This window comes from Hipposideros armiger, unplaced genomic scaffold (assembly GCF_001890085.2).
Source record: "Hipposideros armiger isolate ML-2016 unplaced genomic scaffold, ASM189008v1 scaffold_0, whole genome shotgun sequence".
Classification (NCBI taxonomy): domain Eukaryota; kingdom Metazoa; phylum Chordata; class Mammalia; order Chiroptera; family Hipposideridae; genus Hipposideros; species Hipposideros armiger.
In genome coordinates, this window is record NW_017731350.1 from 676487 (window position 1) to 702836 (window position 26350).

The 26350-nt window shown below is 39.1% G+C and overlaps 1 protein-coding gene across 4 annotated transcripts in view; it reads right to left on the reverse strand.

Annotated features, from left to right (window-relative positions):
* The window catches only part of CLIP4 (CAP-Gly domain containing linker protein family member 4), a 60694-nt gene extending 34864 nt beyond the window's left edge, over positions 1–25830 (reverse strand). Inside the window, exons 1-8 of one of the 4 annotated variants that reach the window (XM_019661416.1) lie at positions 25674–25830; positions 18708–18849; positions 12416–12555; positions 11528–11621; positions 10180–10341; positions 8705–8823; positions 5333–5569; positions 413–548 (exon numbers count right to left, since the gene is read on the reverse strand). In XM_019661416.1, coding sequence (XP_019516961.1) covers positions 413–548; positions 5333–5569; positions 8705–8823; positions 10180–10341; positions 11528–11621; positions 12416–12555; positions 18708–18834 — 1015 coding nt within the window. In that variant the 5' untranslated portion in view covers positions 18835–18849; positions 25674–25830. Of the gene's footprint in view, positions 1–412; positions 549–5332; positions 5570–8704; positions 8824–10179; positions 10342–11527; positions 11622–12415; positions 12556–18707; positions 18850–23794; positions 23828–24155; positions 24336–25673 lie in introns of those variants that run through there. The other 3 variants (XM_019631059.1, XM_019623469.1, XM_019635458.1) reach the window with 3 other exon arrangements.
* Between the last annotated feature and the right edge of the window lie 520 nt (positions 25831–26350).

Below are 26350 nucleotides of genomic sequence, written 5' to 3' on the forward strand. Positions count from 1 at the left end.
AGAGAGAGAGAGAGAGAGAGAGAGAGAGAGAGAGAGAGAGAATGAATATGAATTTAATTAAACAAACATTTGTCAGAAAAAGAATCATCCCAGCTCAGGAGTACGGTAATAAAGCTAGCCTCACTTGCTTTCCAGCTTTTCAAGTTTTCCAACCTCCAGAGTTCTGTATTTCCTTGATAATAAAGTCCCTCCCTCAGTCATGCTACCACCACAAGCAGGTTTGAGGGAGGTCTACAGAGCTGGGTGTACTGGTGAGACATCATGTCTTCCTATCACTGTGCTGCTCACAGCAAGGGGAGGGCAGCCCCTTCATTTATTACCTAAGTAACCAGGGGGAGAGTTTTATTTTAAAACAATAAAAGAGTAAAAATTTGATTATTTAACTTATTAAGTTAGATAGGGTCTTCCTTACCATATTTGGGGGCACATTTAAAGTACTGGATTTTCCCAACACTTCCATTGTTTTTTCCTTCTGGTTCGTCCAACTCAATGCCGGCCCACTGCCCACTTGCAAATTCAGTTGTTCCACAAAATCTTAATGTCCCAACCTAAAGAAAATATAAATCAGAATAATTTTTGAGTATTACTAGTAATTCTAAGTGTCCTTCTCTTGCAACTTTACCATGGAAGTTTTCAAAAACCATTCTCTCAAAGTAGACTTCAGAACAAGGAACATTACCAGGAATAAAAAGAGATATTGAATAACAAGTGATTCAATTCACTAAGAAGATATAAGAATCCTAAATCTGCATGCACCTAACAACTGAGCTTCCAAACCTATTATGTAAAAGCTGATAGAGCTGAAAAAAGAAAGAGACAAATCCACAATTAAAATTGGAGACTTCAACACACCGCTCAGTAATCAATCGGCCACATAGGTCGAAAATCAGTAAGAATATTTTAAAAACTAAGCCAACTTGATATAACTGACATTTATAAAACATTCCACCAAAAAGAGCAGGATACAAATGTAAAAGAATAGAAATCATATAAAATATGTTCTTAGGCCATATGGAATAACCAGAAATCACTAACTGAAAGGTATATGGAAAATCTCCAAATATTTAGACATTAAACAATATATTCCTAAATAACCCATGGTGAGAGAGAAAATCCCAAGGGAAATAAGAAAATATTTTGAATTGAATGAAAATAGCATATCAAAATTTGTGGGATGCAGCAAAAGCAGTGCTAAAAAGGAAATCCATAGTATGAAAATGCTTGTATTAGGAAAGATTCCAAATTAATGATATAAACTTCCACCTTATAAAACTAGGAAGTGAAGACCCAAAGCAAGCAAAAGGAAGGAAATTATACAAGTAAGTAATTAAGAACAAAAAAGCCATAGAGGAAATTAATGAACTCAAAAGCTGGTTCTTTGGAAGGATAAATAAGATTAATAAAGTTTTAGTTAGAGACCAAGGGAATAGAAAAAGAAGACACAAATTACCAATATCCTGAGTGAAAAAAGGACAATTAAAGAAAAGTCAATTAGGGCCAGCCGAGTGGCGCATTGGTTAAGAGCTGGCTTGGGATGCCAGAGGGCCCCGGTTCGGATCCTACATAGGAGGGCCAGTGACACTGCCCTCTACAGCTAAGATGCTGAACAACAGCTCAACCTGGAGCTGGATTGCCGTGAGTCGCCTGCAACAGAGTAGGCTGCAGCCCCTGCTGCAGTGGGTTGCCATGGGCCAGCGTGAGTGGCCAGCAGCCACTGTGAACGGCCGTCCAGAAGCCGGCGACTGATCTGCCTCACCCGGGAAGAGCGCAATGATGATGCCAACTTGGGCCAGTGAAGCAACATCCTCCACAACTAGACTGAAGAACAAAAGGACAGCAAATTGTCTGTTCCCCTTCCCCCAATTCCCTAGCGCTGTTCTCATCCCCCAATTCCCCAATAAAAATCTTAAAAAAAAAAGAATAGTCAATTAAAGGCTAGTAAAAATATACTATAAATAACTCTATGCCTATAAATTTGACAAATGAGATGAAATGTTCCAGTTCCTTGAAAGACACTAACTGTCAAAACTCATATGTAAATTGAATTTGTAGTTAAAAATCTCACCCCCCCCAAAAAAAAATCCAGACTCAAATGGCCTCACTAATGAATTCTACCAAAAAATTTAAGAAAAAAACAATATCATAAACTCTTCTACATAAACTCTTCTAGGATATGAAAATAGAGGGATCAATTCCCAGCCCATTTAATGAAGCCAGCATTACCTTGATACCAAACCAGTCAAAGACATTACAAGAAAACTATAGACCAATATCCCTCATAAACACAAACACAAAAATAATTTCAAATAATTGCAAATCAAATCCAGCAGTATATAGAAAGGATAATACATCATGACCAAGTGAGGTTTATCATAAGAATGCAAGGCTAGCTCTACATTTGAGAATTAATATAATTCATTATATCCACAGACTAAAGGGCAGGGGGAACCTTGTTCTCTTGACATATGCAGAAAAAGCCTGCAGCAAATTTCAACATCCTTTCATGATAATATTAATTTAAAAAAAACTCTCAGCAAACAAGGAATAGATGGGAACTTCCTCAACTTAACAAAAGACATCTGTACAAAATCTACAGCTAACAATTATCATATTTAATAATGAAAGACTGAGTGCTTTCCCCATAAGACTGGGAACAGGGCAAAGAGGTTTCCTCTTATCATTTCTATTCATCCTAGGCAACGAAACAGGCAAGAAAAATAAAAGGCATACAGACTGGAAAGAAATAAAACGGTCTCTATACATGAACATGATTATTTACATAGGATATCTCAAAGAATACACACACACACACACACACACACACACACACACACACAAATAGGCCAGGGGCCAGCCAAGTGGCTCGTTGGTTAAGAGTTGGCTTGGGAGCGTGAGCTATGAGCAGCAGGGCCACCGGTTCGGATCCCACATGGGCCAGTGATGCTGCGCTCTCTACAGCTAAGATGTTGAACAACAGCTCGAACTGGAGCTGGGCTACCATGAGTCGCCAGTGATGGCATAGGCTGCAGTGAGGCTGCAGTGGGGCTCCAGTGGGTTGCTATAAGCTACCGTGAGCAGCCGGCAGCCAGTTAGAGCTGCCGTGAGCCGCTGTGAACTGCCATCCAATGGCCGGCGGCCAATCTGCATCAATCAGGAAGAGCGCAATGATCACAATACCAACATGGGCCAGTGAAGCAACATCCTCCACAACTAGACTGAAGAACAAAAGGACAGCAACTTGTCTGGTCCCCTTCTCCGATTCCCCAATGCTGTTCCCTCCTCCAATTCCCCAATAAAATCTTTAAAAAAAATAGGCCAATAGAACTAATAAATTTAGAGAGGTTACAGGATACAAATTCAATATACAAAAATCAATTGTATTTCTATATGCTAGCAATGAAGAATTGGAAAATGAAATTTCAAAAACACCACCATTTACAATAGCACCAAAAATCATGAAAAACTTAAGTATTAATCTTACAAACTGGTACAGTATCTATATACTTAAAACTACAAAACTGATGAAATAAACCAAAGGCCTATAAATAGAGAGATACAAGTATAATGTGTGTGTCATTGAAAGGCTCGACATTTTTAAGACATCAAGTCTGCTCAACCTGATCTATGTTTAACACAACTCCACTCAAAATTCCAGCAGGACATTTGTAAAAATCTACTATATAAGCTGATTCTGAAATGTACATTGAAAGGCAAAGAAACTAAAAAAAAAAAAAGAAAAGAAAAAAAATTAAAGGCCTAAGAATATCTGATGGCAAGAATTACTATAAAGCTATAGCAATCACAAGAGAGTACTATTGAAGACTGGATAACCATTAGATCAATGGAGCAAAAGAGATTCCAGAAATTTACCCACACATAAATGATAACTTGACAAAGGTGCAAAGGCAATTCAAGAGAGAAAACGGTGCTGGAACAAATAGATAGGTAAATGGATGGAAGGAAGAGACAGAAAGAGGGTGGGGGGAGAAAGAAAAGAAAGGGAGGGAGGGACCTGTATCTATACCTAGGAACTCTATACAAAAAAATAACTCAAAATTAAATATTAAAACTAAATGTAAAACCTAACATTATAAACTCCTAGAGGAAAACATAGTAATTTCTTAGATATACTGAACACACATAAAAGAAAAAGTTGATAAAATGGACTTCATCAAAATTTAAAATTTCTGCTCTTCGAAAGACACTCCTAAGAAAATGAAAAGAGTCAGAAGGAAATAAAAATGAAAACGACTGGCCATGGGATGATCAAGTTAAGCCCAGCTGACTGGTATATGCACGCTGATTACCTGCTTCTACTTTTGTGTAGCTTTAAATGATCCAAAATGAAAAGTAAAATAAAACAACAGAACCAACCCTTCTCAGACGTAGGACAAGAATACTAAAGCAGCTGAATATGAATCCTAAGTTTTAAAAAAATGCTATGCATTCATGATTTCTTGATATTTTAGCTTCACAGATAGGACAAAGAAAAACTAACAAATGGCCCATGAATGTATTCTTTTGGAAGGCATTCTCAGCATAAAAGTTTATTTGTAGCTTATCCTTCTTGAAGCAATTTTCTCAGTAAATCAAACTTCTAAATTTCAGTGGATTCTGAGAAACGTGCATCTCCTTCCCCACAAGCCCACCCAAATATTTAGACAAAACTATGTTAGGAAATTCAATATCCAAGCAGGAATTCTCTGTTCCATTCTCCAAACCAAGCTTCCTATTAGCCCCAAAATTCTAAAAAATACCCCTCCCACATGAGTTATTAAAAAGAGTGAATGCCAAAAGTGGATGCCTTAAGGAAACTGAGGCGTTGGAGTGTCCTCACTGGGGTGGGTGGGGGTAGGATCCTCTTTTCCACATCCATTTTTATTATCAGGTTAAAATAATATCTACGATTTCTCTATTTGTGGGATCTCAAATCCCAACACCCATAAATGGCAAGGTCCCCTTTGCTCCATTTCTGTGAAGCAGTGGGAGGAACTCCACTGAAGCAGACAGGGGGCCGCAAGGCAAACCCTCCCCCACCCCGCCACTAGATCATGCCCCTACATTCACTCAACAGCTCTGCTATGGTCCACTCATTTCCCATTCAAATAAAGATGTCTTCATTATTAAGTTCAAATAGTTTACATTCTTAAAGCATACTTTATAGTAAATATGCATCTAAGTTTCACATTTTCCACTACGTGTCTTTCTACCTACATATATCAAACTAATTTTAAAGACTCAAAGCTGGCCACACTGGCTGCGCCCTTGGCACACAGGCCACGGGCGCAATGACCTTGGATGTAGCTTCACAGGCTGCAGCTACTTACTATACCTTCTGTCCTGCAATAACAACACGGTCCCCCAACTTCAGGCCAACTGACGTAAGCACTGCCTTGTTAGTGGCACGGTCATAATTTGGAAGCACGGGCTTGGCGATATCACATGACAGCGGCACCGAATCTAACAGCATCTGCTTGATCTCTTTAGCAGTTGCCGCGGCATCCGCCATCTCCAATGGCATCTCCACTGGGTCTGGAACCACATCCGCAGGGATCTGCCCCTTGTCGTTCTACAAACAGAGAGAAGGGAAAGGTTTCAATTCATGCCCACTTAGAGCTCTACACAGTCATATAAAATCATTTTTGGAAAAATCTGAAGTTCAATTCATTCACCATGTAATTATTCTAAACTATTTAATGTCTGCTATTTGCCAGGCACCATTGTAAGTGTTAAAGATACCACATGAAGAAAACCAAAAGCCCTGCCCTCAAAGAGCACACATTCTGGTGAGAGAGACAGGCCATAAACAACCAAACGAGTAAAATATGTGGCGTATTAATGGTACAAGTGGCAGTGAGAAAAAAACAAAAACAAAAACAGCGCACGGAAGGGGAAGAGAGGACGTGGGGGCAGAGGTGGCTGTCCGTGCAGAGCAGTCGGGGAAGGCCTCGCTGCTAAGATGCACTGACCCAGAGGGCCAAGGAGACGAGGGAGTAGCAGGCAGGTGAGCTGTCTGGGAAAAGCGTTCCAGGCTCAGGGAAGGGTAAGTGCTAAGGCCATGAGTCCCAGCATCCGGCGGCACAGGCTTAGAGACCAACGTCACAGGACCAAGTGGCTTCCCAACCCCAGATCCCAGACTCTCGCCACCATTCCACAGCTGCCACTTGGCTCTGCGACCTCCACCCATCCTGCCCACTCATGGAGTGACTCGGGATTCAGGAACAGAAACTACATATAGTTTTGACCCTTCTAAAATGTAGGCTCCGATCAGGAAAACAGCTCTGTTCTCAGTATAAAGCAGAGACTGTACCCTGGGATGTATATCCTGCAACAAGATAAAGCAGCCAGTGCCAAGCCCGTAACACTGGCATGGTGTTTACATAATGAAAACCTCAGCACACAAATTATCTCATTTTGTTCTCACGTCAAGAAAACCTTATAAATAAAACATAAAAATCCTTGCCCATTAAGAATTTATAGTGTAGTAGGAGAGACAATCACCAACTAAACAAGCAAAATGTCACTAACATTTCCTGTTTGCCAATTAGGACAATTAGGCCAGGAGAGATTAATGACTCGCTCAGTCATCTACATGATTGCTGGCAGAGATGATATTATACTCCATCCCCAGGACCCACCAGACTCTCAGCCTTTCTCCTCCATGCTATCCTTCCCTCAAACAAGTTATCTTTCTCCTATGCTCCCTGACTGAAAAACTCAGAATTTCTGAGAAAGATTCCAGATTGCAACCTCCTTTTAATCTGATGAATCAAGATTCTTTTGCTGAGAAACTTTTTTCCCACTTCTTCTCCACTGATAATTAGATCCAAATGATCCATTATGGGTAAAAGAATGAGGCATTTAGAACTTGTTCAGTTTACAAGCACAGTTTTTTTGTTTAAAATTCCAGTCAGTTTGGTCCTAAGGAAAAATATGGTAGGAAGACATGTTATTGCATTTCTGGGATGGTGATGGGCTATTTTCATCCCAGATTTCAAAGAAAAAATACAAGATATAATGAAAAATATGTATAGCACTAATATGTACTCTTGATAAAAAGAGACAGAAAAATTTTTAAATAAATGTTGGTACTGATAAGCTATAAGTTATATTTACAATATTTTACTTCATATTTTTGTTAAGTCCTCACCTTTCTAGAGTAAGTCACACACCTATAATAATTCCTATAAAATTTAGCAACTAAACCTTTTATTAAAATACTAATAATGATGATGATGTCATGCTAACATAAGAAGGTTTGTTTATAATTAATTATAGATTTCCATTTTCTTCTAAAATAATGGTTACCAGAGAATGATCCAAGGGCTACTGCTGACCCACACGTTGGCCGCTTTTTTTTTAATAAGTATTACCCTTCAAAATATGGTTATCTGTTATTAATTGTTTCTGGCCTGAACTGGTAATTTACCTCAATGACACACCTCACTGCATCTTATAAATTCAAACTATTCTCCCCACTAATGAGGTTCTGTCAATGGTTATACTAGCAAAAACACACAGATCGCCCTCACATTGCCGCCAAACTTAATTACCATCTCCTGACCTTTGTGCACGCTACTCTCTGTGCCTAAAATACTTTGCTCACCTCCCTTATCCGTACCTGCTTAATTCTTAACTACGTTTGAGCACTCAATGTCACCTTGGCCAGGAAGCCTCGGGTGGGCACCCCTCCCATGTGGCACTCTGTGCACACTCTGCCCGCCCTGCATCGTGACACACTGAACTGAACACACACCAGTGACACTGACTGCCTTCTTGTCCACCCTCCCCTCTAGACTATATTCTCTTTGAGGACAAAGATTTTTATCTTATTTATTGCTGTTTTCTCCCAGCTCCCAATAAACAACAGGGAAGAAAGGAAGAAGGAGAGAAGGAGAGAAGGAGGAAGGGAGGGGTTAATTACTAATTAATTCAGTTAAACAGAAAGAAAAGTGGCAAAGAAGTAGGGAGAAGAGGGGAACTAGGAAAGTGGACAGGGGGAGAGGAGGAGGAGAGAAGAGGCTTTTCCAAACATTTCCCACCCCTTTCCCTTCAAGGGAAGGCACAGACCCAATTAAGAATCCCTGACAGACCAAGTCACTGTTATAAACATAAGGGAAAAGAACATTGAGAGCAACTTTTGTGAAGACAATAAAATACCAAAGGATTTAAAGGTTATGAAATTCAATCCTGTGTGTTAACTTTGTAAATCAGTAACATGACCATGAAAAAATGAATTTTTCCTTTAATGTGATTTTTCAAAGTTTACATCCTTCTTAAATGGGCATTTTTTAAAATCGTCTGGGATACATTTTCAAAAGAATTTAAAATATAATTCAATATACAAATATAACTTAAATATATGCATTTCTATTTAACAGGTAAGTTTTATAAATCTATCAAAAGCCTAAACGAAAGATCCTTAAACTCAAAGATGATGACACTTTAAGGAACATTTTACTTTGCTGAGTGACAGTGTGTTTTGTAGAGTTTATCAATATAAAGAAACTGAAATTCACTGCTATGCCTTTAATTTAGTTGAGATAAAGTTTATCATCATTACTCTCTATATGGGACACAAAAATATAAATTATTTGCTTATATAAGAGTTCAATACCAACATCCAGATTCAACTCTTTAGTGGAAGGTAATGTTAGACGTTTTAATTCTTTGAATACTTTTCACTTTTAATTTAACCTCTTACCCTAAATGCAGGATTTGCTCCAAGCTCCAATAAGCATTTCACAGTACCTGCACACAAGTTATATGCAGCAATATGCAGAGCTGTTCCAAAATTAAAGTCACTGCAAGTGGCATCCACATCTGTAATTAAACATCACAAGTGTATTAACTAAAATTTTAAATTTAGTTATTATATCGTGAAAGGAGACAGGCTCAGTGTTGGTGGGTCAAGGAGGAGGAGCTTTATTAGCCATCTATGAGACTTAAATCACCCCACTAGAAGCACCATTTCACAATGGAACAAAAAAACATTTACTATGCGGCTTTACAGAAAAAAATAGCAGTTAAAACAATGCAGAATTTTCAAACCAGGAAGAAGTTAAAGACTAATTAAAAATATAAATGCTTACATATTGTATTCATTCATAATACTTTATTCAACAAATGAATTTGGACTTCATAATAAAAAAAGGAATCTTGCGATTCTAAGGATATTTTAATTACCATCAATAAATTATTATGATGCTATATTTAGACATATGAAATCCTCCAGATTTGGGAATCCCACTTTGAATGTTTTCTATAATAAGGGTATAATATACCTCTGGTTCTGCTAATCTTACCATAATCTCTCCACACCACCCTACATGCTCTGCCTACAATGGCAAACCACCAGGAAATATTCAGGACACACTCTCCTGAGCTGTTAAAGACACTGTGCTATCAAGAGAGGCTTTCTTCCAAACATCATTCAAAAGTGAAAAGGTAAAAGTTAACAAGAAAATGGACCATTATACAAAGCAGAGGTTAGAAACAAACATTCTGGGGAATCTGCCCGTTGTCTCTCTAAAACAAGTCTGGAGAAAACACTGTACACCACCTATGATTGAAAGTTAATACTACTACACTTGTTTTCATTTTTTCTCAAAAGACAACAGGCCCACTGAGAGGACCAGAGAAAAAGTTAATATACTAGGACTGTAATTTAGACATTCTGATGTTCAATTTTTAGGATATCAACATCAAAATAGGAAGACCCAAAAAAGAAAAAGAAAAAAAAAAACAGCAAAAATTGATCCTTTCATGGAATCACAGAATTTCAGAACTGAATGCCACCTAAATAAATATTCTTTATAATTTCGATGTTTAGCTTTGAAGGCTTTATTGCTCTATTTCTGGCTACTCCAATAAGACAAAAGAATTATTTAGCACAAAGATTCAACTGCACTTTATAAAATCCATGTTCTATTGAGGAATTTGCAGAGATATAAAAACCTAGGAAATACTTTTTATTTTGTATATCTTTGTACTAAGCCTTTTTGTGAAAGGATAGTTATTAATCTTCAATATAGAAATTTTAAACTATTTCTGAAAATAAATGAGACAGTTTATATGGAAGAAGATGAATTAGAAGGCAAAATCTCTTTGAAATATCATTTTTATGCCACTAATAAAATGTTCAATTAGTAACATCTAATGATTATTTATAGTACTTGCCTTTTGGTTTAGATGTCTTCAAAATCACTCTTACAAGTTCAGGGACATCAAAATAAGCAGCATAATGCAAAGCATTCATATTTGTCCAGCGACTCCGCAAACTAACATCTGCTCCCAGATCAATAAGTTGAGTTGCAAATTTTACAGCTGTATCAACATCACCTAAGGAAGGTTTTCTAAATTATTTTTCTTCAGTACAAATTTAAGTTCCAATGGATGATTATCTATTACCTCATTTAAAAGACCAAAGCAAACAGCATTCTGAATATTCACTTATATCTCAAAACTTTTACTTACAAGGAATTTATTCTAAGAAAATAATCAGACTCAGGATATTGATAAACATTTAGCTGTAAAGAATTTATTCTAAGAAAATAATCAGACTCAGGGATATTGATAAACATTTAGCTGTAAAGATGTTCATCACAGCACTTTTCATTATGAATAAAATTCTGAAATAACCTAAAAATATAATAATAAGAAATTGGTTAAATAAATTATGATCCATATAATGGAATATTATAAAGTCACTAAAAACAATGCACTGGGCCAATGCTACTCAGAGTGTGCTCCGTGGGCCACAGCCAGTGCCAAAGTGTAATTTGTTTCTACTTTTTAAAACTCTTTTCTGTTTTTTCCTATGCAATAATTTTTCTGAATATATTAACTGAAATGTAATTTTATGCCTTTTGGAATATTTTATATGTCTTTATTTCATTTTTCTGTTATAAATTCATTTTTATTTTATTTTACAAATGTATCAGTCCATGATGGAAAGGGGGTAGGGGAGGGGAGGGGAGGAGAGGGGAAGGGAGGAAGGAAGGAAGGGTCCTTCACCATCAATACTTTCAGAAGTACTATATCAGACTCTTAAAACAGGGAGAGATGCTCACAATAAGACAGGTAGGTGTATGCATGGTAAATAAAGCACAGGAGAAAACCAGTTTTGGAAAATATGCCCATACACTACGTGTGTAGGAACAGATCTTAGACAGGCCTAAGCCTGGGGTCTCTAAGGACTGGGGTGCCTGAAAAACTGAGCTTGGGTTGTCAAACCTTGCTGTAAACTCTCAGGAAGTTTCCAAGGTGTTACCAGTTAGTCTCACCTTGTGGGCACGCAGGTATGAAGCCTGTTCCAGAAAGGTTGGAGGTGCCAGGAGGCTAGAAAGACTGCCTGGAGAAAAGGAATGGGAACAAGTTTTCTGGAATAACCTAATCAAATCCTCGCCTATTCTGGGACTATTATCATCAGCTCTGCCCTCCCAGGGACTCTGATTGGCGTAAACCTAACTTATACAAGCACAGATATAGATGCTCTAAGCAATTAATAGATTTACCACATACTTACCAACACCATGAGCTCCGGATTTGCAAGTATAATGTAAAAGAGTCATATCTGTCAATCCATCTCTGTCATTCACGTTGCAACCTCTCTTAAGGATCTGAGGAAACCAAGGGAGAGATGATTACAACATGGCTACTGAAGCCAACTGATTTCAAACCAATGCTGGGGAACCAAGTTAGTCTATCTTATCTAAATTAGTTCTCAATAAAATGTATAGATAGAACTGGTTTCTCTTGGGGATAAATTTTAAATCTGCATCCAACAATAATGAAAACTGAAATTGTCACCAGACTGAAAGAAATTCTTAAAGAGTATTACATGGTAATCTAACACTCCAAATATGTTCCTTAACCTCTCAAAACATAAGCAAATTTTCTTTCTAATATGTGTTATGGTATTTCAAAAAAGTATAAGCTCTCTCTTCCTACAATATGACAATATGCTGGTCAAGGAACCCAATTATTCTTTCGTCTCACCTTAAAAAAATCAAATATTTTTTTAAATCATATTTAAGCCTAGATCTTTACCAAGACACCCAAAAATATAGATAAAACATGATGATAATCGAATACCCTCATGAAAGAATTTTTGAAGCTCACAAAATTAATTTGTACAAAGAAAGAAAACATGAAAAATGCCTGGTCCCACCAAGTCTATAATGTCAGAACTCCAGGTGTAAGGAAGTGAGGAGCATGAGGGGATACTGGAAAGAATGTACAGTACTAACTCACTGCTCCATGAAAAACCTGGAAATACAAAGAACAAATATCAGAATCTTTGAAAAGTTTCCTCTGTATCATCATGTTTCCATTCAGATGGGGGGGGGGGGGCGGGAATCTATATGATTAACAATGCTAATAACGCAAAACTTTAAATGTAAGAATTCCTTACCTCATTTCCAATAATGTCAATGTTTTGCTGGACCTGAGGAACCCACTGTCTTAAAATGGCAAATAATTCTGATACAGAAGTTTTGGGATCGAAGAGAATTTCCTGACATGATGTGTCATTAGGATCAAAAAAAGAAAACTCTGAAATAAAAATAGGTGTGAAATAAATTTATTATAAGATCCAAACAAATATAATAATAATAAACAATAAAACCAGGTCTTAAATGATACAAATATTTTAGATGTTAGGAAAAGCAAGTTCACCTTAAGCAATTTTCAAAAGCAACGTCAAGATCACCTAAAAGTATGAGGCATTCCTAAATCGTTGTGATTAATGAGATTTCTACGAACCCTGATCTCAAATCCTGAACTTTCCAAAAATTATGTATTTCTAAGGTACGGAAAATCTATCAAGTTCCATCAATATTTCACCTCTAAAAACAGAAATATGTCTTGAACAGTAGGTTTATAACTAAATTAATTAATTAGATATCTAAGTCATGAATTGATGATAGATCTCAAAAGCCTATTGATCAGGGCCGGCCGAGTGGCGCGCTGGTTAAGAGCTGGCTTGGGACGCCAGAGAGCCCCGGTTCGGATCCCACATATGAGGGCCAGTGACACTGCCCTCCACAGCTAAGATGCTGAACAACAGCTCAACCTGGAGCTGGGCAGCCGGGAGTCGCTGGCGAAGGCGTAGGCTGTAGCCCCTGTGGCAGTGGGCTGCCATGGGCTACCGTATGTAGCCAGCAGCCAGCATGAGCAGCCAGCAGCTGCAGTGAGCAGCCGTCCAGAAGCCGGCGACTGATCTGCCTCGTCTGGGAAGAGCGCAACGATGGTGCCAACTGGGGCCAGTGAAGCAATGTCCTCCACAGCTAGACTGAAGAACAAAACAACAGCAACTTGTCTGTTCCCCTTTCCCCAATTCCCCAATTAAAAAAAAAATCTTTAAAAAAAAGCCTATTGATCAATAAATTAAGTTGCAGAATAATATATCTATCATTTACATAAAATCATAAATACACAAAACAATACCACATATTCTTTATAGACACTCATATATGTAATAAAAGTATAATAATATGGTCTGGAATATTCACACTAAATGTAAGATAGTGGTTGCCTCTGGGGAGCAAGGGGAATGGGACCAGAAAGGAAAATGGAGGGAATGTCAACTTTATCTTTAAGGTTTTATTTCTTTTAAATTAAAAAACAAGAGCTAAAGGAAATATGACAAAATGCTAATATGTGTTCATTCTGATGGGGAGTATATGTGATATACATGTTTGTTATCACTGTTTTCTGTATTTGTAAGAGATTTCCTGTTTTAAAAAATGAAATACAATGGAGAAAAAAAACCGATATACAATAACAATAAAACTAACAAACATGCCAATAAATTTGTGAGGTTTAATTAAAGAAAACTGAAGGGGGACTGGGGAGACTTAATGAAGATAGACACATCATGTTCCTGGATTGGAAGATAAAATATTTAAAGCTGTCAATTTTCCAAAGAACATTATTTAAATTTTTTCAATTCTAATCAAAATGTCATCAAGGACTTATTTGTGGGAAGAGATAAAGTTATTCTACTGTTCATCTGTGCCGGAGTTTCTCAAGCATTAATGCGGATAGGAATCACCTAGGGATCTTGTTACAATGTAGATTCTGATCCAGTAAGTCTCAGGTGGGGCCTGGGATTGCATTTCCAACAAACTCCCAGTCATGCCAATGCTACTAGACTAAGGACCACACTATGAATAGCAAAGATGTAGGAAATAAATGTAAGAGAGATAAGCAAGACTATTTGAACCAAGAAGAATAATGTAACAATACTTCAGTAATTATATAGGGGGGTAATGGCAAATAGCAGACATCTCATTTAAATAATAATGATAATATGTTACACTTATTAAGTGCTTAATAGGAGCCAGGGACTGTTCTATGCACTTACATATGTTACCTTTTTTAATCCTCATAACAACCCTGTGAGGTAGGTACTATTGTTGTTCTCCTTTGACCAAAAAAGAAACAAGGAGATAGAGAAAATAAGTAATTTGCCCAAGATCACACAACTAAGTGGTTGAATCAAGATTAAAGCCAGACTGACCTATAATCTTAACCTCTATGCTATACTGAATATTAACAAATCTAACTACAAATCCAAATTTTAAATTTCCATTCAGAAAAAAAATTTTTTTTAATCATAATTAAGTGGAGTTGGGAGGAAGAAATATATATATATCAAGTCGAGATGGAGTAATGGGGACCAGATTCACCCTTCCATCTGAAACAACCAAAAAAAGTAAAGGAAACAGATGAAACATGGTTTTCAAGACACTGGGTATCAGGCAATGAAAGATAGCAATCCCGAAGAGACAGGATACAAACCAGGTGAGTCTTATAATTGCCCCCCAGGTTTCTGCCTTGTGAGTTTCCAGGCAGTAGTACAGAGAGTGGGGAGAACCAAGAAAAAGCCCAGCAGACTCCTGAGCTGAGGAGACGAAGCTGAGAGACCAAGGAAATCAAGCAGCCATGGTGCTCAGGGCAGAATATCAGAGGAGAGAGAGATGTGCAGCAAAAGAACCACAGAGATTTGTGGAGGGTCCCCCTTCAGTGCTTAACATAAGCTTGTGAGGAAACACCTGATGTGAGGAAAAAAACATCCAAAAGGATTAGAGGGATTAGTGCCCAGTACTCATAAAGGGCCTAAAATAGTATCTGTTACCACCAAAGAGACTGGGGGGAAATTCACAGGGCATTAGGCAGAGTACTCAATAGTGAAAAATAATTAGCCCCAGATGAACACTGCTCCAGAAGAACCACCTAGCAAGTCATAAAAGCAAGACCTGAAAGGATCAAGCTGTTTCCAAGGAACTTAACTGCATCTCAGAACAAAGTTCAATCATATTTATAGGAATACGAAAACATCCAGCACAAAAAGGCAAGATTCACAATATCTGGCATCCAACCAAAGATTATCAGGCATGCAAAGAAAGGGGGAAACATGACCCACAATCAGGGAAATAATTAATTAAAACAGGCCAAGAGTTGATACAAATATTATAATTAACAAAAGAACATTAAAGCAGCCATGTTAACTGTATTCCAAATGTTCAAAAGGTTAAATGAAGACATGGACAATATAAAAAAAACCAAATCAACCTTTAGAGATGAAAAACTACATCTGAGAAAACTACACTGGATGAGATCATCAGCTGATTAGACATTGCAGAAGAAAAGATTAATGAACGTGAAGACATATTAATAGAAACTCCAAAATGAAATAGAGAAAAAATAATTTTTAAAATATGAGAAAAGCATCAGTAAGCTGTGGGACAACATTAAATGGCCTAATATTCATGTAACCAGAGTCTCTGAAAGAAAGGAGGGGCAGAAAAAAATCTTTGAAGAAATAATGATTATCCAAACTTGATGCAAACTGAAGCCCACAGATCCAAGAGGCTTAACAGACCCCAAGCACAGGAACATAAAGAAAATGACACCAAGGTACTCAGAGTAAAACTGCTCAAAACCTATGATAAAAATCTTAAAAGCAGCCAGAAAAAAAAAACACATACAGAGAAACAAAAATGATAGCAGATTTCCTGTCAGAAACAATGCAAGTGGGAAGACAGTAGAACAACATCTTAAGTACTGAAAGAAAAATCTATCAATCTAGAATTCTATACCCAGCAAATAAATATATTTCAAGAGACAAGATGACATAAAGATGTTCAGATATTTAAAAGCTGAAAGGGTTCCTCACCAACAGGCTTGCCCTAGAAGAAATGTTAAAGGAAGCCCTGCAGGCAGAAGGAAGTGGGTCTGCACAAAGGGATGGAGAGTACCGGACACGGCAAGTAGGTGGGCAAATAAGACTTTTTATTAGCAGTACGTCAGTCTCTTTAAGAGCTGATTCACTGTTTAGACAAAAATAATAACAATGTATTGTGGGGTTTATAACATAAGTGTGTTCTGTGTAAACTGGCTCTGAAGGCATTCAAAGCAAAAGATTGCAAAAATCAAAATGTCTTCAGGGTAACCACGCTGAAAGTCAACACGGAGCTGCATGTCGAAGCTCTGGTTTGTATGGGTTGTTTTTCTTGGTTTCTTGGTTTTAATCTCATTCTCAGCCTCATAGTCAATGGCTCCCATTACATTTCAGATAAAATACGAATTCCTTACCAAGGCCTAAGTGATCTTGCATTTCCTGGCCCCTGCTTTCCTCTCCAACGTCATCTCCTGCCATTCCGTCCCTCAATCACTTTGCTTCTCAGCTACAGTGGCCTTCCGTGAATGCTTAGAACATAATCAAAGATGTTCCCCAACTCTGGGCCATTAATTCTATTCTTCTACCTGAAACACTTCTCTCCAGCATCCTCTCACAACCAGCTTCCTCTGAATCTTCAGGTGACCACCCCATCTAAAGTAGCCACTCTGCCCAATTATCCTCTATCATGCACCCCATTTCTTTTCTCTGCAGAATTCATTATACAGCAATCATAATATTTATATATTTTTTATTCATTTGTTTGTCTATTTCCCCTAAGAACATCTGTATTAGTCACTGCGCTATCCCCAGCGTGTAGGACAGCACCTAGCACATAACAGGCCCTCAGTAAATACTTAATAAATACCACTCTGGGTGCCACTTTTTAAGGGGTCACTGACTACAGTGTAGTAAGAAGAAAACTTGCAGAATTAAAAGGGTCCAGAAATCCTGACAATGAGTGGCTGCTGAAGGAACCAGAAATGTGTGCCCTAAGGGAGTACAGACTAAGTAAAAATATTCAAATCATCTTCATACGTTTTAAAGTTATCATATAAAGAAGTGTATGTGCATATATCAAACTAGTACCAGCTGGCCAAAACTTCAAGGAGACATATACTAGAAAGCGAGTAGGGAAAGTTGAAACTGCAGGTCCAATCAGATTCTAAGAATCTATAATTCTAACAATCACAGTAATGTTTAATTTCAGTTATACAGAGAGATCAATATCCATTATCACCTTTCATTGTATTTATTCAGCAAATGCTGACTGAGCAACTAATATCAATAAATGACTATATTAGCCCTAATGAGATAAACAAAAACAAAACATGATTGCTACCTCATATAGCTGAGGAAAAGAAACAAGGGAGAATAAGGTAAGTTCCATAAGCAAGGCAGAAAGTACTTTAGATTTTGTTATATCTGAAAATAAACCCTATCAATTTGTATAAAAGTTGCAAATAACTCCCAGGATCTAGGCACAGGTTTTATGCAATACTTTTGATGATTGCAAGGTAAGCTGCTATAGACTCTAAACACATAAAAATAGCATACTTGGAACTGAATGGTTATTAGAATGGATATGACTAAAAAGACAAATTCCTAACTCAATAATTTTATATCTACTAATATTTTAAAATTGCATTATCTCTACCTCCAAAAATGATTTGAAACAGTGACCCAATATTTTACATGAAAAACTCTAACTAAATTAGAAACGTAACAAATCTATCATATATATCTCCTGGTTCTCTTTTATTCCTTTATCAACTATCTGATAAAATATGGTCCTGGGGAAATAAATCTATCTAGATAAAAACTAGAATATGTCTAAATCTGTATTTTACAGAGGAGACTTAAATGAACCAATTTAAACATGAACCAATCTCATTCTACATTTCAGGGAAAGAGCTCACCTTCTCTGCCAAGGTACACAGACTTTTTTTTTTTCAGTTTTACTGTATTTTATTTGTGTGTACATTGATCATTACAATGGGAGATAACTGAGGCAGGATCCAAATTAGGCTTGCCTGTGTATTGAAACATCATTACACTGTCACCCAAGTCTGGATCATTTCGGGAGTGATTATTTACTGTTTATTGGAATTCTAGCATTTCTGAGAGACAGCAGGGCCCTTAGCGACGGCTAGGTGACAGTGCTTCTACGTCATTTTTTTTTTTTTTTAGTATATGGCTTTTTAAACAAGTCAGTATAGTTAACCAAAATACAACAGCAGAAGAATGCTAGATGTCTAAGCACCATTGCGTTCTAAAAATAAGATCCTCTAAATCCACCATAGTGCTTAAAATGAACACTTTTACATAATAAAGATCCTGACAGCAGAAAGTAAACATTTAGCTTAAGAGGCAGAAAAAGTGATTGTATTTTTGAAAAAGGAAAGCTTTAGCAATTTTATGAAAACCACTGCACATAGTTTTGGGAAAAATGATGAGTGTGAAAAGGACATAAGACAGACGTTACCAGTTCACAGAAAATAAAAATGGCACGTGAACATACCACAGTCGGAAGGCATTGGTGCTGCAGAAATGGAAAAAGTGACCGGCGTATCAGAAAATAAAAATGAGTATCTTCCAATCAAAGAATTTCCTTCTAATGGAAAATCTGGAAGGTCCTCTATGGTCATCTTCTAGGAAGCCACCTTTAACGAGAGGGGGTGAAAAAAGCATATCTTATTATATTCGTATGCAACTGAGAATGAGTGCCTTCAACCGCAAAAAGAAGTCTGTATTCTTTTAATATCTCACCTACTGACATTTGTAACTTCAACCTTCATGAGCCTCTTTTAGAGAGGAAGGGGGAAAGAACTTCCTTTTAGCAAATGTGTTTAAAGAATACACATTGCTTCACACTGTCTCCTTTAGAGTCAGCAGCACACAGAACCTTTCTAGACAAAGCTCAGGAGTCATATTAGGTCAGGAGTAATATTATTTCCCTGTAATAAGTAAAAGCATTGTTTAAATGCTGAGTTCATCTAAATGGGTGACATTCTCTTAATGCACGGTAACAAACAAGAGAGTATATCCCTTACTGATGGATCTTGAACTTCTCGTGGAATCTGACATAGGTTACATACCATCTGTCCTCCAATAGCTCGTGCCATGTGCTCATCCCGTGAAAATAATCTAGTTTAGGATATTCTCATTATTTCCTGACATCCCAGAAAACTTTATTGACAATTAATCACATCACTCGTACAATTCTAAGAGCCTACTGATAACATTCCACTTCTTAACAATGCATAGGGTCTGTTTATTCCATCCTAGCAGAAGACAGAAGGCCATGCCTTGTAAACCATATCACTGATATTACCTCTTCCCAGAAAATGTGAGTGCTTCGAATAAATATGCTGTAAATTACACTGGTGTTGTACCTAGCCCACATATCAGAAATGATGGAGAAAGCAAAACAAATGTTAGTAAAACGGAACTATGAAACCAAAGCCTTCTAGTTTCTTTTGCATCAAATCTTTAAAGTATGAAATATTATGAATCTCTCTGTTTTTAAATTTAAGCAGAAGCCCGTAAGACCAAATAAAAATGATTTTATATTATTTTAGTGGAAAGAATAGAACAAGTAAACATACTTAACTGATGGCTTACTCTAGCAGATAACACCATGCTAGATATTACTCAGTGTGTGCTCTATTATACTTGGGTAACCAACCCTGTACCTAACTTAATCATCTTTTCTCTACCATCACCAGCCTTCTCCAAGGGCAGTCACCTCTCTGAGATAACTGGTTCCTTTCCAACTTGATTGATAGGTTTTCTGAATACTAGCAGGAACCAGTAAAGAGTCAGATATTTTCTTCTTTGTCATAAGGTGCATGTTTATATGGACATAGATATTATTAATCTATTAAATAACCTAGTTTGGTATTACTCTGTTAAAGGTATTCGAGTTTTTATAGATGCTAAAATTACCTACCACCTAATACTTTGAATCATTTTGACATTAGCTATGCCACATAAATAGGAAAATAACGAGGAATTGGTGTCATACAGCATGGTGATCTTCCTTAAATACTATCAATTCCAAAAAGTAACATACACCACAAAGACAACCTCACTCAACACTACAGCTTCTCAGTGTTGAAGTAACTCAGGATTTCTACTTATTGGCCTCCAGTTGCTTGGCAGTAATTTGGATAAAATATTCTATGAAGAGTATGAAGCTTCCTTTAAAATCAAGGAACAGAAATAAAATTTAATAAATATCTAACCACTATGTACAAAGAAATACACTATTCTAGGTGTTTCAAAAAATACAAAAGCGAGTAACCGATGGTCCATGCTTGCTTGTTAGGTAGCTTATAATCTAGCAGGGTGAATCAAATAGCACTAATAACTTGTGATGAGGCAGAATGGGATTTGTTCCATAACATAAGTACAAGAAACATTTGCTATGGGCACTCCCAAGAATCAAATATGGTGCCGTGAAGAAGGCATCACTGGAGATGGGTCTTGAAAGATGAATAGGCAGAAATTGGGACTGGAATTTAAAAGGGGAGCACTTTAAAGAAACAGTACGCTGGAATGCACACCACAACCAAGGAAGCAGGAAAAGGTGAGGCTATGATGGTTTTTTAGGGCTGTACTCAGGAGTATTTCAAATACCTGATCAAAGACCAAGCCACCTAATTCCATGAGCACTGGGAAACCACTGATGATTTCAAAGGAGAGTGTCCTGATTCAAGCTGTGTTTTAGGAAGATTAATTTGACTACAGTCACACTTTAAGACTCAGTCATGGTTTTTTATACTTGCAATTCTTCAGCAAAGTGATTAAGTGGTTATCTTTCTGAGTTGGTTAAGAGGAACCACCTTTGAAAACCTCCCTTTTAAAGAGCGGATTTCCCATTCAAAGTGTTTTTTCAAAGTGATCCCCACAGCACCTTTCATTTCTTTGTAGACTGTTGATATCCTTAAAGATAAGAACTGTATCTTATGCATCTATCACTTGCCACAGGAGTTAGATTAGTAGCTTACACATATTGAATAAATATTCAAGTCCTAGATTCAAGGTGAAAAGATGATTCATTCAACAAAACATAATCAACTTCATAATTTTACACATTAGCTACAGAGAAGCTACAATATTACCTGACCAATGCAGTAAACATTCTTTGTGTGTATTTTGTGTCTTTGTGGCATTTTTCCCAGGCCCATTTCCTTTCCTTCATTAAAACCCCAACATTCTACCTTTTGTCCCACCAAAGAAAACTATACACTTCTACAAAACTTTTGTCTAGTCTTAGAATTCTTCTCTAAGAGCAATTTCTGGATGTAGAGATCCATGACACCTGGGAATATTGGTCAAACTTGGAGATCTACTGATCTGAATTGAGTACATCCTTTCACTTTAAGTCTTACTATGGTTAACCGGTGACAATGGATTATATAAAGTAAGACTAAGGTAAAAGGTCAGCCCTAATTAACTGGGCACATAACAGATGCCAATAATAACTAGACTCAAATTCTTTATGTAAGAATCCCATCCTACTCCATCACTCCAAATCAGCTAGCTCTTAGCAAAAAAGCATCTTGTTACATGGCTATAATAGCTCATGATTGCTCAAGAATTCCTGGTCTGTGCCCTAACACAGAACAGCGGTGAGTGGAGATGCCCACTCACTTTTTCAGCATAGTTGGAGAATAGTTGGAGATGTTAAGGCCTCATTAAGGAACCTCACGGAGGCCAACAGATTCCCTCAGATTTATTTGGAATACGGTTCAAGAGCAGTATCCTTACGCTACTCAACTAACAGGACACACCTAAGCTGTGTCCACATGAGTTGGAATCATGAGTCCCTTTCAACTGCACGCAGTACTTTGTCATGAGTCTTCAAGAGATTTCAAAAAAGAGGAATCTCACCAAAATAATCATTTAAAACATATTTCCAATAATCCATTTATTAGCTACCTACATGAAATCTGTTCAGACACTAAGCAGAGATTTACAATATTTGATACTTAGTTAGCTCTAGGCCCTAGAGAAATTATAAAAGATACCTGCCCTCAGGAAGTTTACTTAGACATTCAACAAACATTTATCAAGTGTTCCTTACTAAATTGTAGACTGGGCATAGCAAAAGTAAAGAAATTAGATAAGCCCTTGCCCTCATATAGATTACAGGCTAGTGTAGGATTTCTACATGAAAGCTGCAATTACTGTATAATTGTAATAAGTGCTGGATTCAAGAGGACCAGTGGGGACTTCCCGAGGGACTAATAATTTAAAGGTGTGGTGCCCAACCAGGCAGCTTCTAGTTACATTTAGCTATTTACATTAAATTAAAAATTAAGTTCCTCCATTGCTCTGGCCCCATAAAAGTGCTCAAAAGCCACATGTGGCTAGGGGCTACCATACTGAACAGTGCAGAAAGAACTCTTTCCTCATAGTGGAAAGTTCTGTTGAACATCACTGAAGGGAAACAATGCTGCTCAAACTCCAGATGAGAAAACTACACAGATGCCTAAAACAAGAAACAAATGAAGGATAACAAACTAAGCAAGCCCGTAGTAGCATAGTTAATTATACATCATTAACAAGGGTACAGTAAGCCTAAAAATAACCAGATATTTGTAGGTTTAAACAGTAAGAAAGTGTTGATTCTGTAACATGAAGATCAGTAGTGTATGTCTCAAATTGGAGTTGTTATAAGCAAAAATAAATATATATATATATATATATATATATATCACTTTTTAAAAATGCCTTGCTGGTGGGAACTGTATCTGATAAATTCGAAATGTCTGAAATGAATCCCACAAATACTATGTGCCAAATCTATAAAATAAACAAATTCATTACATTCGAAAATCCAATCTTACAGCCCAGGTAGTCCATATCAAATGAAAGTCTTTTAAAATGCATACTTAGGTTAGCAAAATAAGATAGAACTAGGAAGGTTTTGCACCATAAAAATGTAGAAAGCTAGACTTCTGCCGTTTTCCATTCTCTGCTTTCCCTCCGTAGACGTCGCATGTCCTGTACCACGTGATCTTCTGCCATTTAGACTACTTTAAATTGTGCAGAAGATTCCTAAGTGACAAATGTCAGAGTGAAAGTGAAGTACAATTTAAGTATTCGGGGGCTGTTTCTAAGGAGAAGGATGTTTCATTACTGAAACATTTATATGAGATTGCTACAATATGAACCACAGTCTAGCTGGGAGCATAGAGCAAGTTATTATGCCATGAGACTCATCCTCTGATATGTATCAAAACATTGTCTCAGACGGAGTTGAAATCCAAATTGCCTACATAGTCTCTGGATGAACACCCTGACATCTAATTGAAAAGAAAGTTGACATTATAAGCCCATCAATCTAATCCACAGGCGTGAGGTCTACACCGTCTCTGTTTAGGACAGGTCTCTCAGCGCCAAGTGTTTCCCCAACTTCCCTTCCCTATTCCCACGATTTAGAATTAAGGAATCTCGGGGCAGCAAAAGACTGGAAGCTTAGTCATTTAGCTTAATTTTAAATTCCCACTGGCAAGAGGCTTCTGAAACAATTTAATAAGCAAGGGGAGATCTGAAGAGGCCCGTTTCAGGAAAAAGATAAAGGGCCGTGCCCAGCACCTCCATGCGCGCGGGAGGCACCCCCAGGGCGCCGGGGCGGTCAAGGTTGGGGCAGCAGAGCTCCGCCGCCGGGTCCCCACTTCGTCCCACACCCCGCGCGGCCTGTCATCCTAAAGTGAAACGGTCCGTGAGGAACGGAAACGAGAACCCACATCCCGCGGGTGGACCGCGCCGCCCCCGCCTCCGGTGCCGCCCTAGGGAGGCCTCCTGGAGCCGGCGACACCGGCGCCCAGTGGCGGCAGCCGCTGGCCTTCGGGTGCCCCCCGCGCCTCCGCGCGGCCCTGAGGGAACCTCCGAGCGCCCCTCGGACACCCGCGCCCCCGCCCACCCGGACCGGGCCCCCCGCGCGCTCCCGCCCCACCTGCCTCCTCTGATCCTCTCGGGGCGGCGGGCTGGGAGGGCGGGGGCGCGGAGAAACGGCCGAGGGGCGAGCTCCTCCGCCCAGCGCTTATCTCCGGTGGCTGCCGCGGAGCCTCCCGCCTCGCAGCTCCGGGACCTCCGCGGGCCCCTCCCGCCTGCCGCCTCCGCGCGCGCCGGAGCCGGGCCCCACGCGGGACGGCGAGCGCGCGCGCGCAGTGCAGGCGCCCGGGCCGCGCGCAGGCCTCGGCCCCGGCCCCGCGCACGCGCCAGTGGGGGCTACTGGGGTGAAAACGAAATCGGGGGTGGGAGGGGGGTGCGCTCCTGCGCCTTCCGCCTGAGCCCCGGAGCCTCTTGACAGAAGGAAGATTGGGCCTGGAGGTTACGGCCACGTAGGGGCCTGCATGGGTTAACCTGGCATGGAGGTGGTGGCGCTGTGACATTTCCACCGCAGCCTGGCGCGGGCTGTCAGAGGAACCCCACCTGACACACGGCAGTGAATGAGGGAAGCAGCCGATGGCGTGCTCGCGGTACAGACATCCTTCCACTAAAGCCCTTAGCCCATGGAATCTGACCTGCCTCCTGGGCTAGAAGCACGCCTACCCCTTCTTAGGGGCAGGGACCATGTCTTACCCGTTTGGGACTCCCTAGCATCTAGCCCCATGCACAGCCCACAGTAGGTCCATCAGTCAATTACCTGTTTGCAGGTCTTCCTGTGAAAAGCCTAGTCAATGACGTACCCAAAGTTGAATAATTACACCCCAGGGTGCCCGTGTAGAGGCAGGAGACGTGAGTAGTTATTCCCAGAAGTTGATTTCTACCACTGGTGTGCACCCTTCTTACCCCTTTCTCTCCTGGTCCCTTTCTCCATCCCCCAAGAACCAGAAGGTGGTGACACTGTGACAACTAACAGGCCTGAATGCTGAAATCCTGGTTCTGCAAAACCCAATGGAGGAAAGGCGTTACTTAATGAGTCCATTGTTTCCCCCTGACTAGGGTTTTTAACACGGATTCGGTAGAGTTACATCATAACAACTGTCTCTGAGATCTTTTTGTTCTGGCTCTGATTACTACACTGGACAAATTACCACACTGTATGTCCATGTTCACCAAGCACAGTGCCTGGCAATAGCAAATGTTAAATGAATGTCTCTCCAGCAACAGAAGTCATGCTCGTGGCACAGCCAAGCATCTCTTCCTGTTAGAATCTGATTCCAGAGACTACCAGTGGCCCCGCTCTAGTTGCGTGAGCCTCCCTTAAATCCTCCCACCAAATGGCCATAGTTGAACACCTCCAATAACCAGGAATTCACGTCTTTGGAAAGCAGCCATTTTATCTTTGATCAGCCTTGTTGAAAATTCTTCCCACCTTGAGAGCTAAAATCCACCTCCCTGAATCTCCTCCTCATTGGGTTCCGTTTCAACCCCAGAGACTTCCAGATCAGATCTGATTCCAATTCAGGGTATGCATTCTCTATCTGTTAGGCTGTTCCTTACATGATATGGCTACGACCCCACTCACCAGCATCTTGAGGGATTCTGTGTGATGCATCTCAGCTTGGCTAGAGCTCAGGAATGAACGGGGTGTCCTGTGGAGTGCAGAGAAGAAAGAAACTGCCACTTCTTTCTACGTCTTATACTTCTATTAGCATAGCTCAAAATACCAAAATAGTTGTTTGCAGCAGTCACATTACATTGTTGAATGGGGTGGAGCATACTGTCAACTAAAACTCATAGCCCTTACGCAATGTTTAAACACCATGAACATCCCACAGTCCCTGGTCAGCTGCCAGTTTCTCTGTCCCTGCAGGTTTAGCATCTTTGCGCACTCTCAGAGATGATAATGTAACACAGATGCTTCCTCCTCCCTCTCCCTGCTCTCAGCACACCCTGTTCTTGTCTGACCCCACCCACCTCTTTAACTGGTTGGCCTTAAGCAACTGTAAATGTGCCCTATTATCACTGAGCCATAGAAACTCATAAAGATCTGTGTGTAACAGGAGGTGCTATTGGTGAAGTTTCCACAGGTGTACAGTTCACTTTTATTGCTAATTTAAATTATTCCTCTGAGATACCACTATTAGCAGGTGTCAGGGTGTGGCTAGCTGAGTTGTTCTTAACAATAATTAAAGTCTCTGTTAGAACCAGCCAGGCCACTGGCTTTTTCTGTTACACCCAAACACCATACAGTACGTGGGC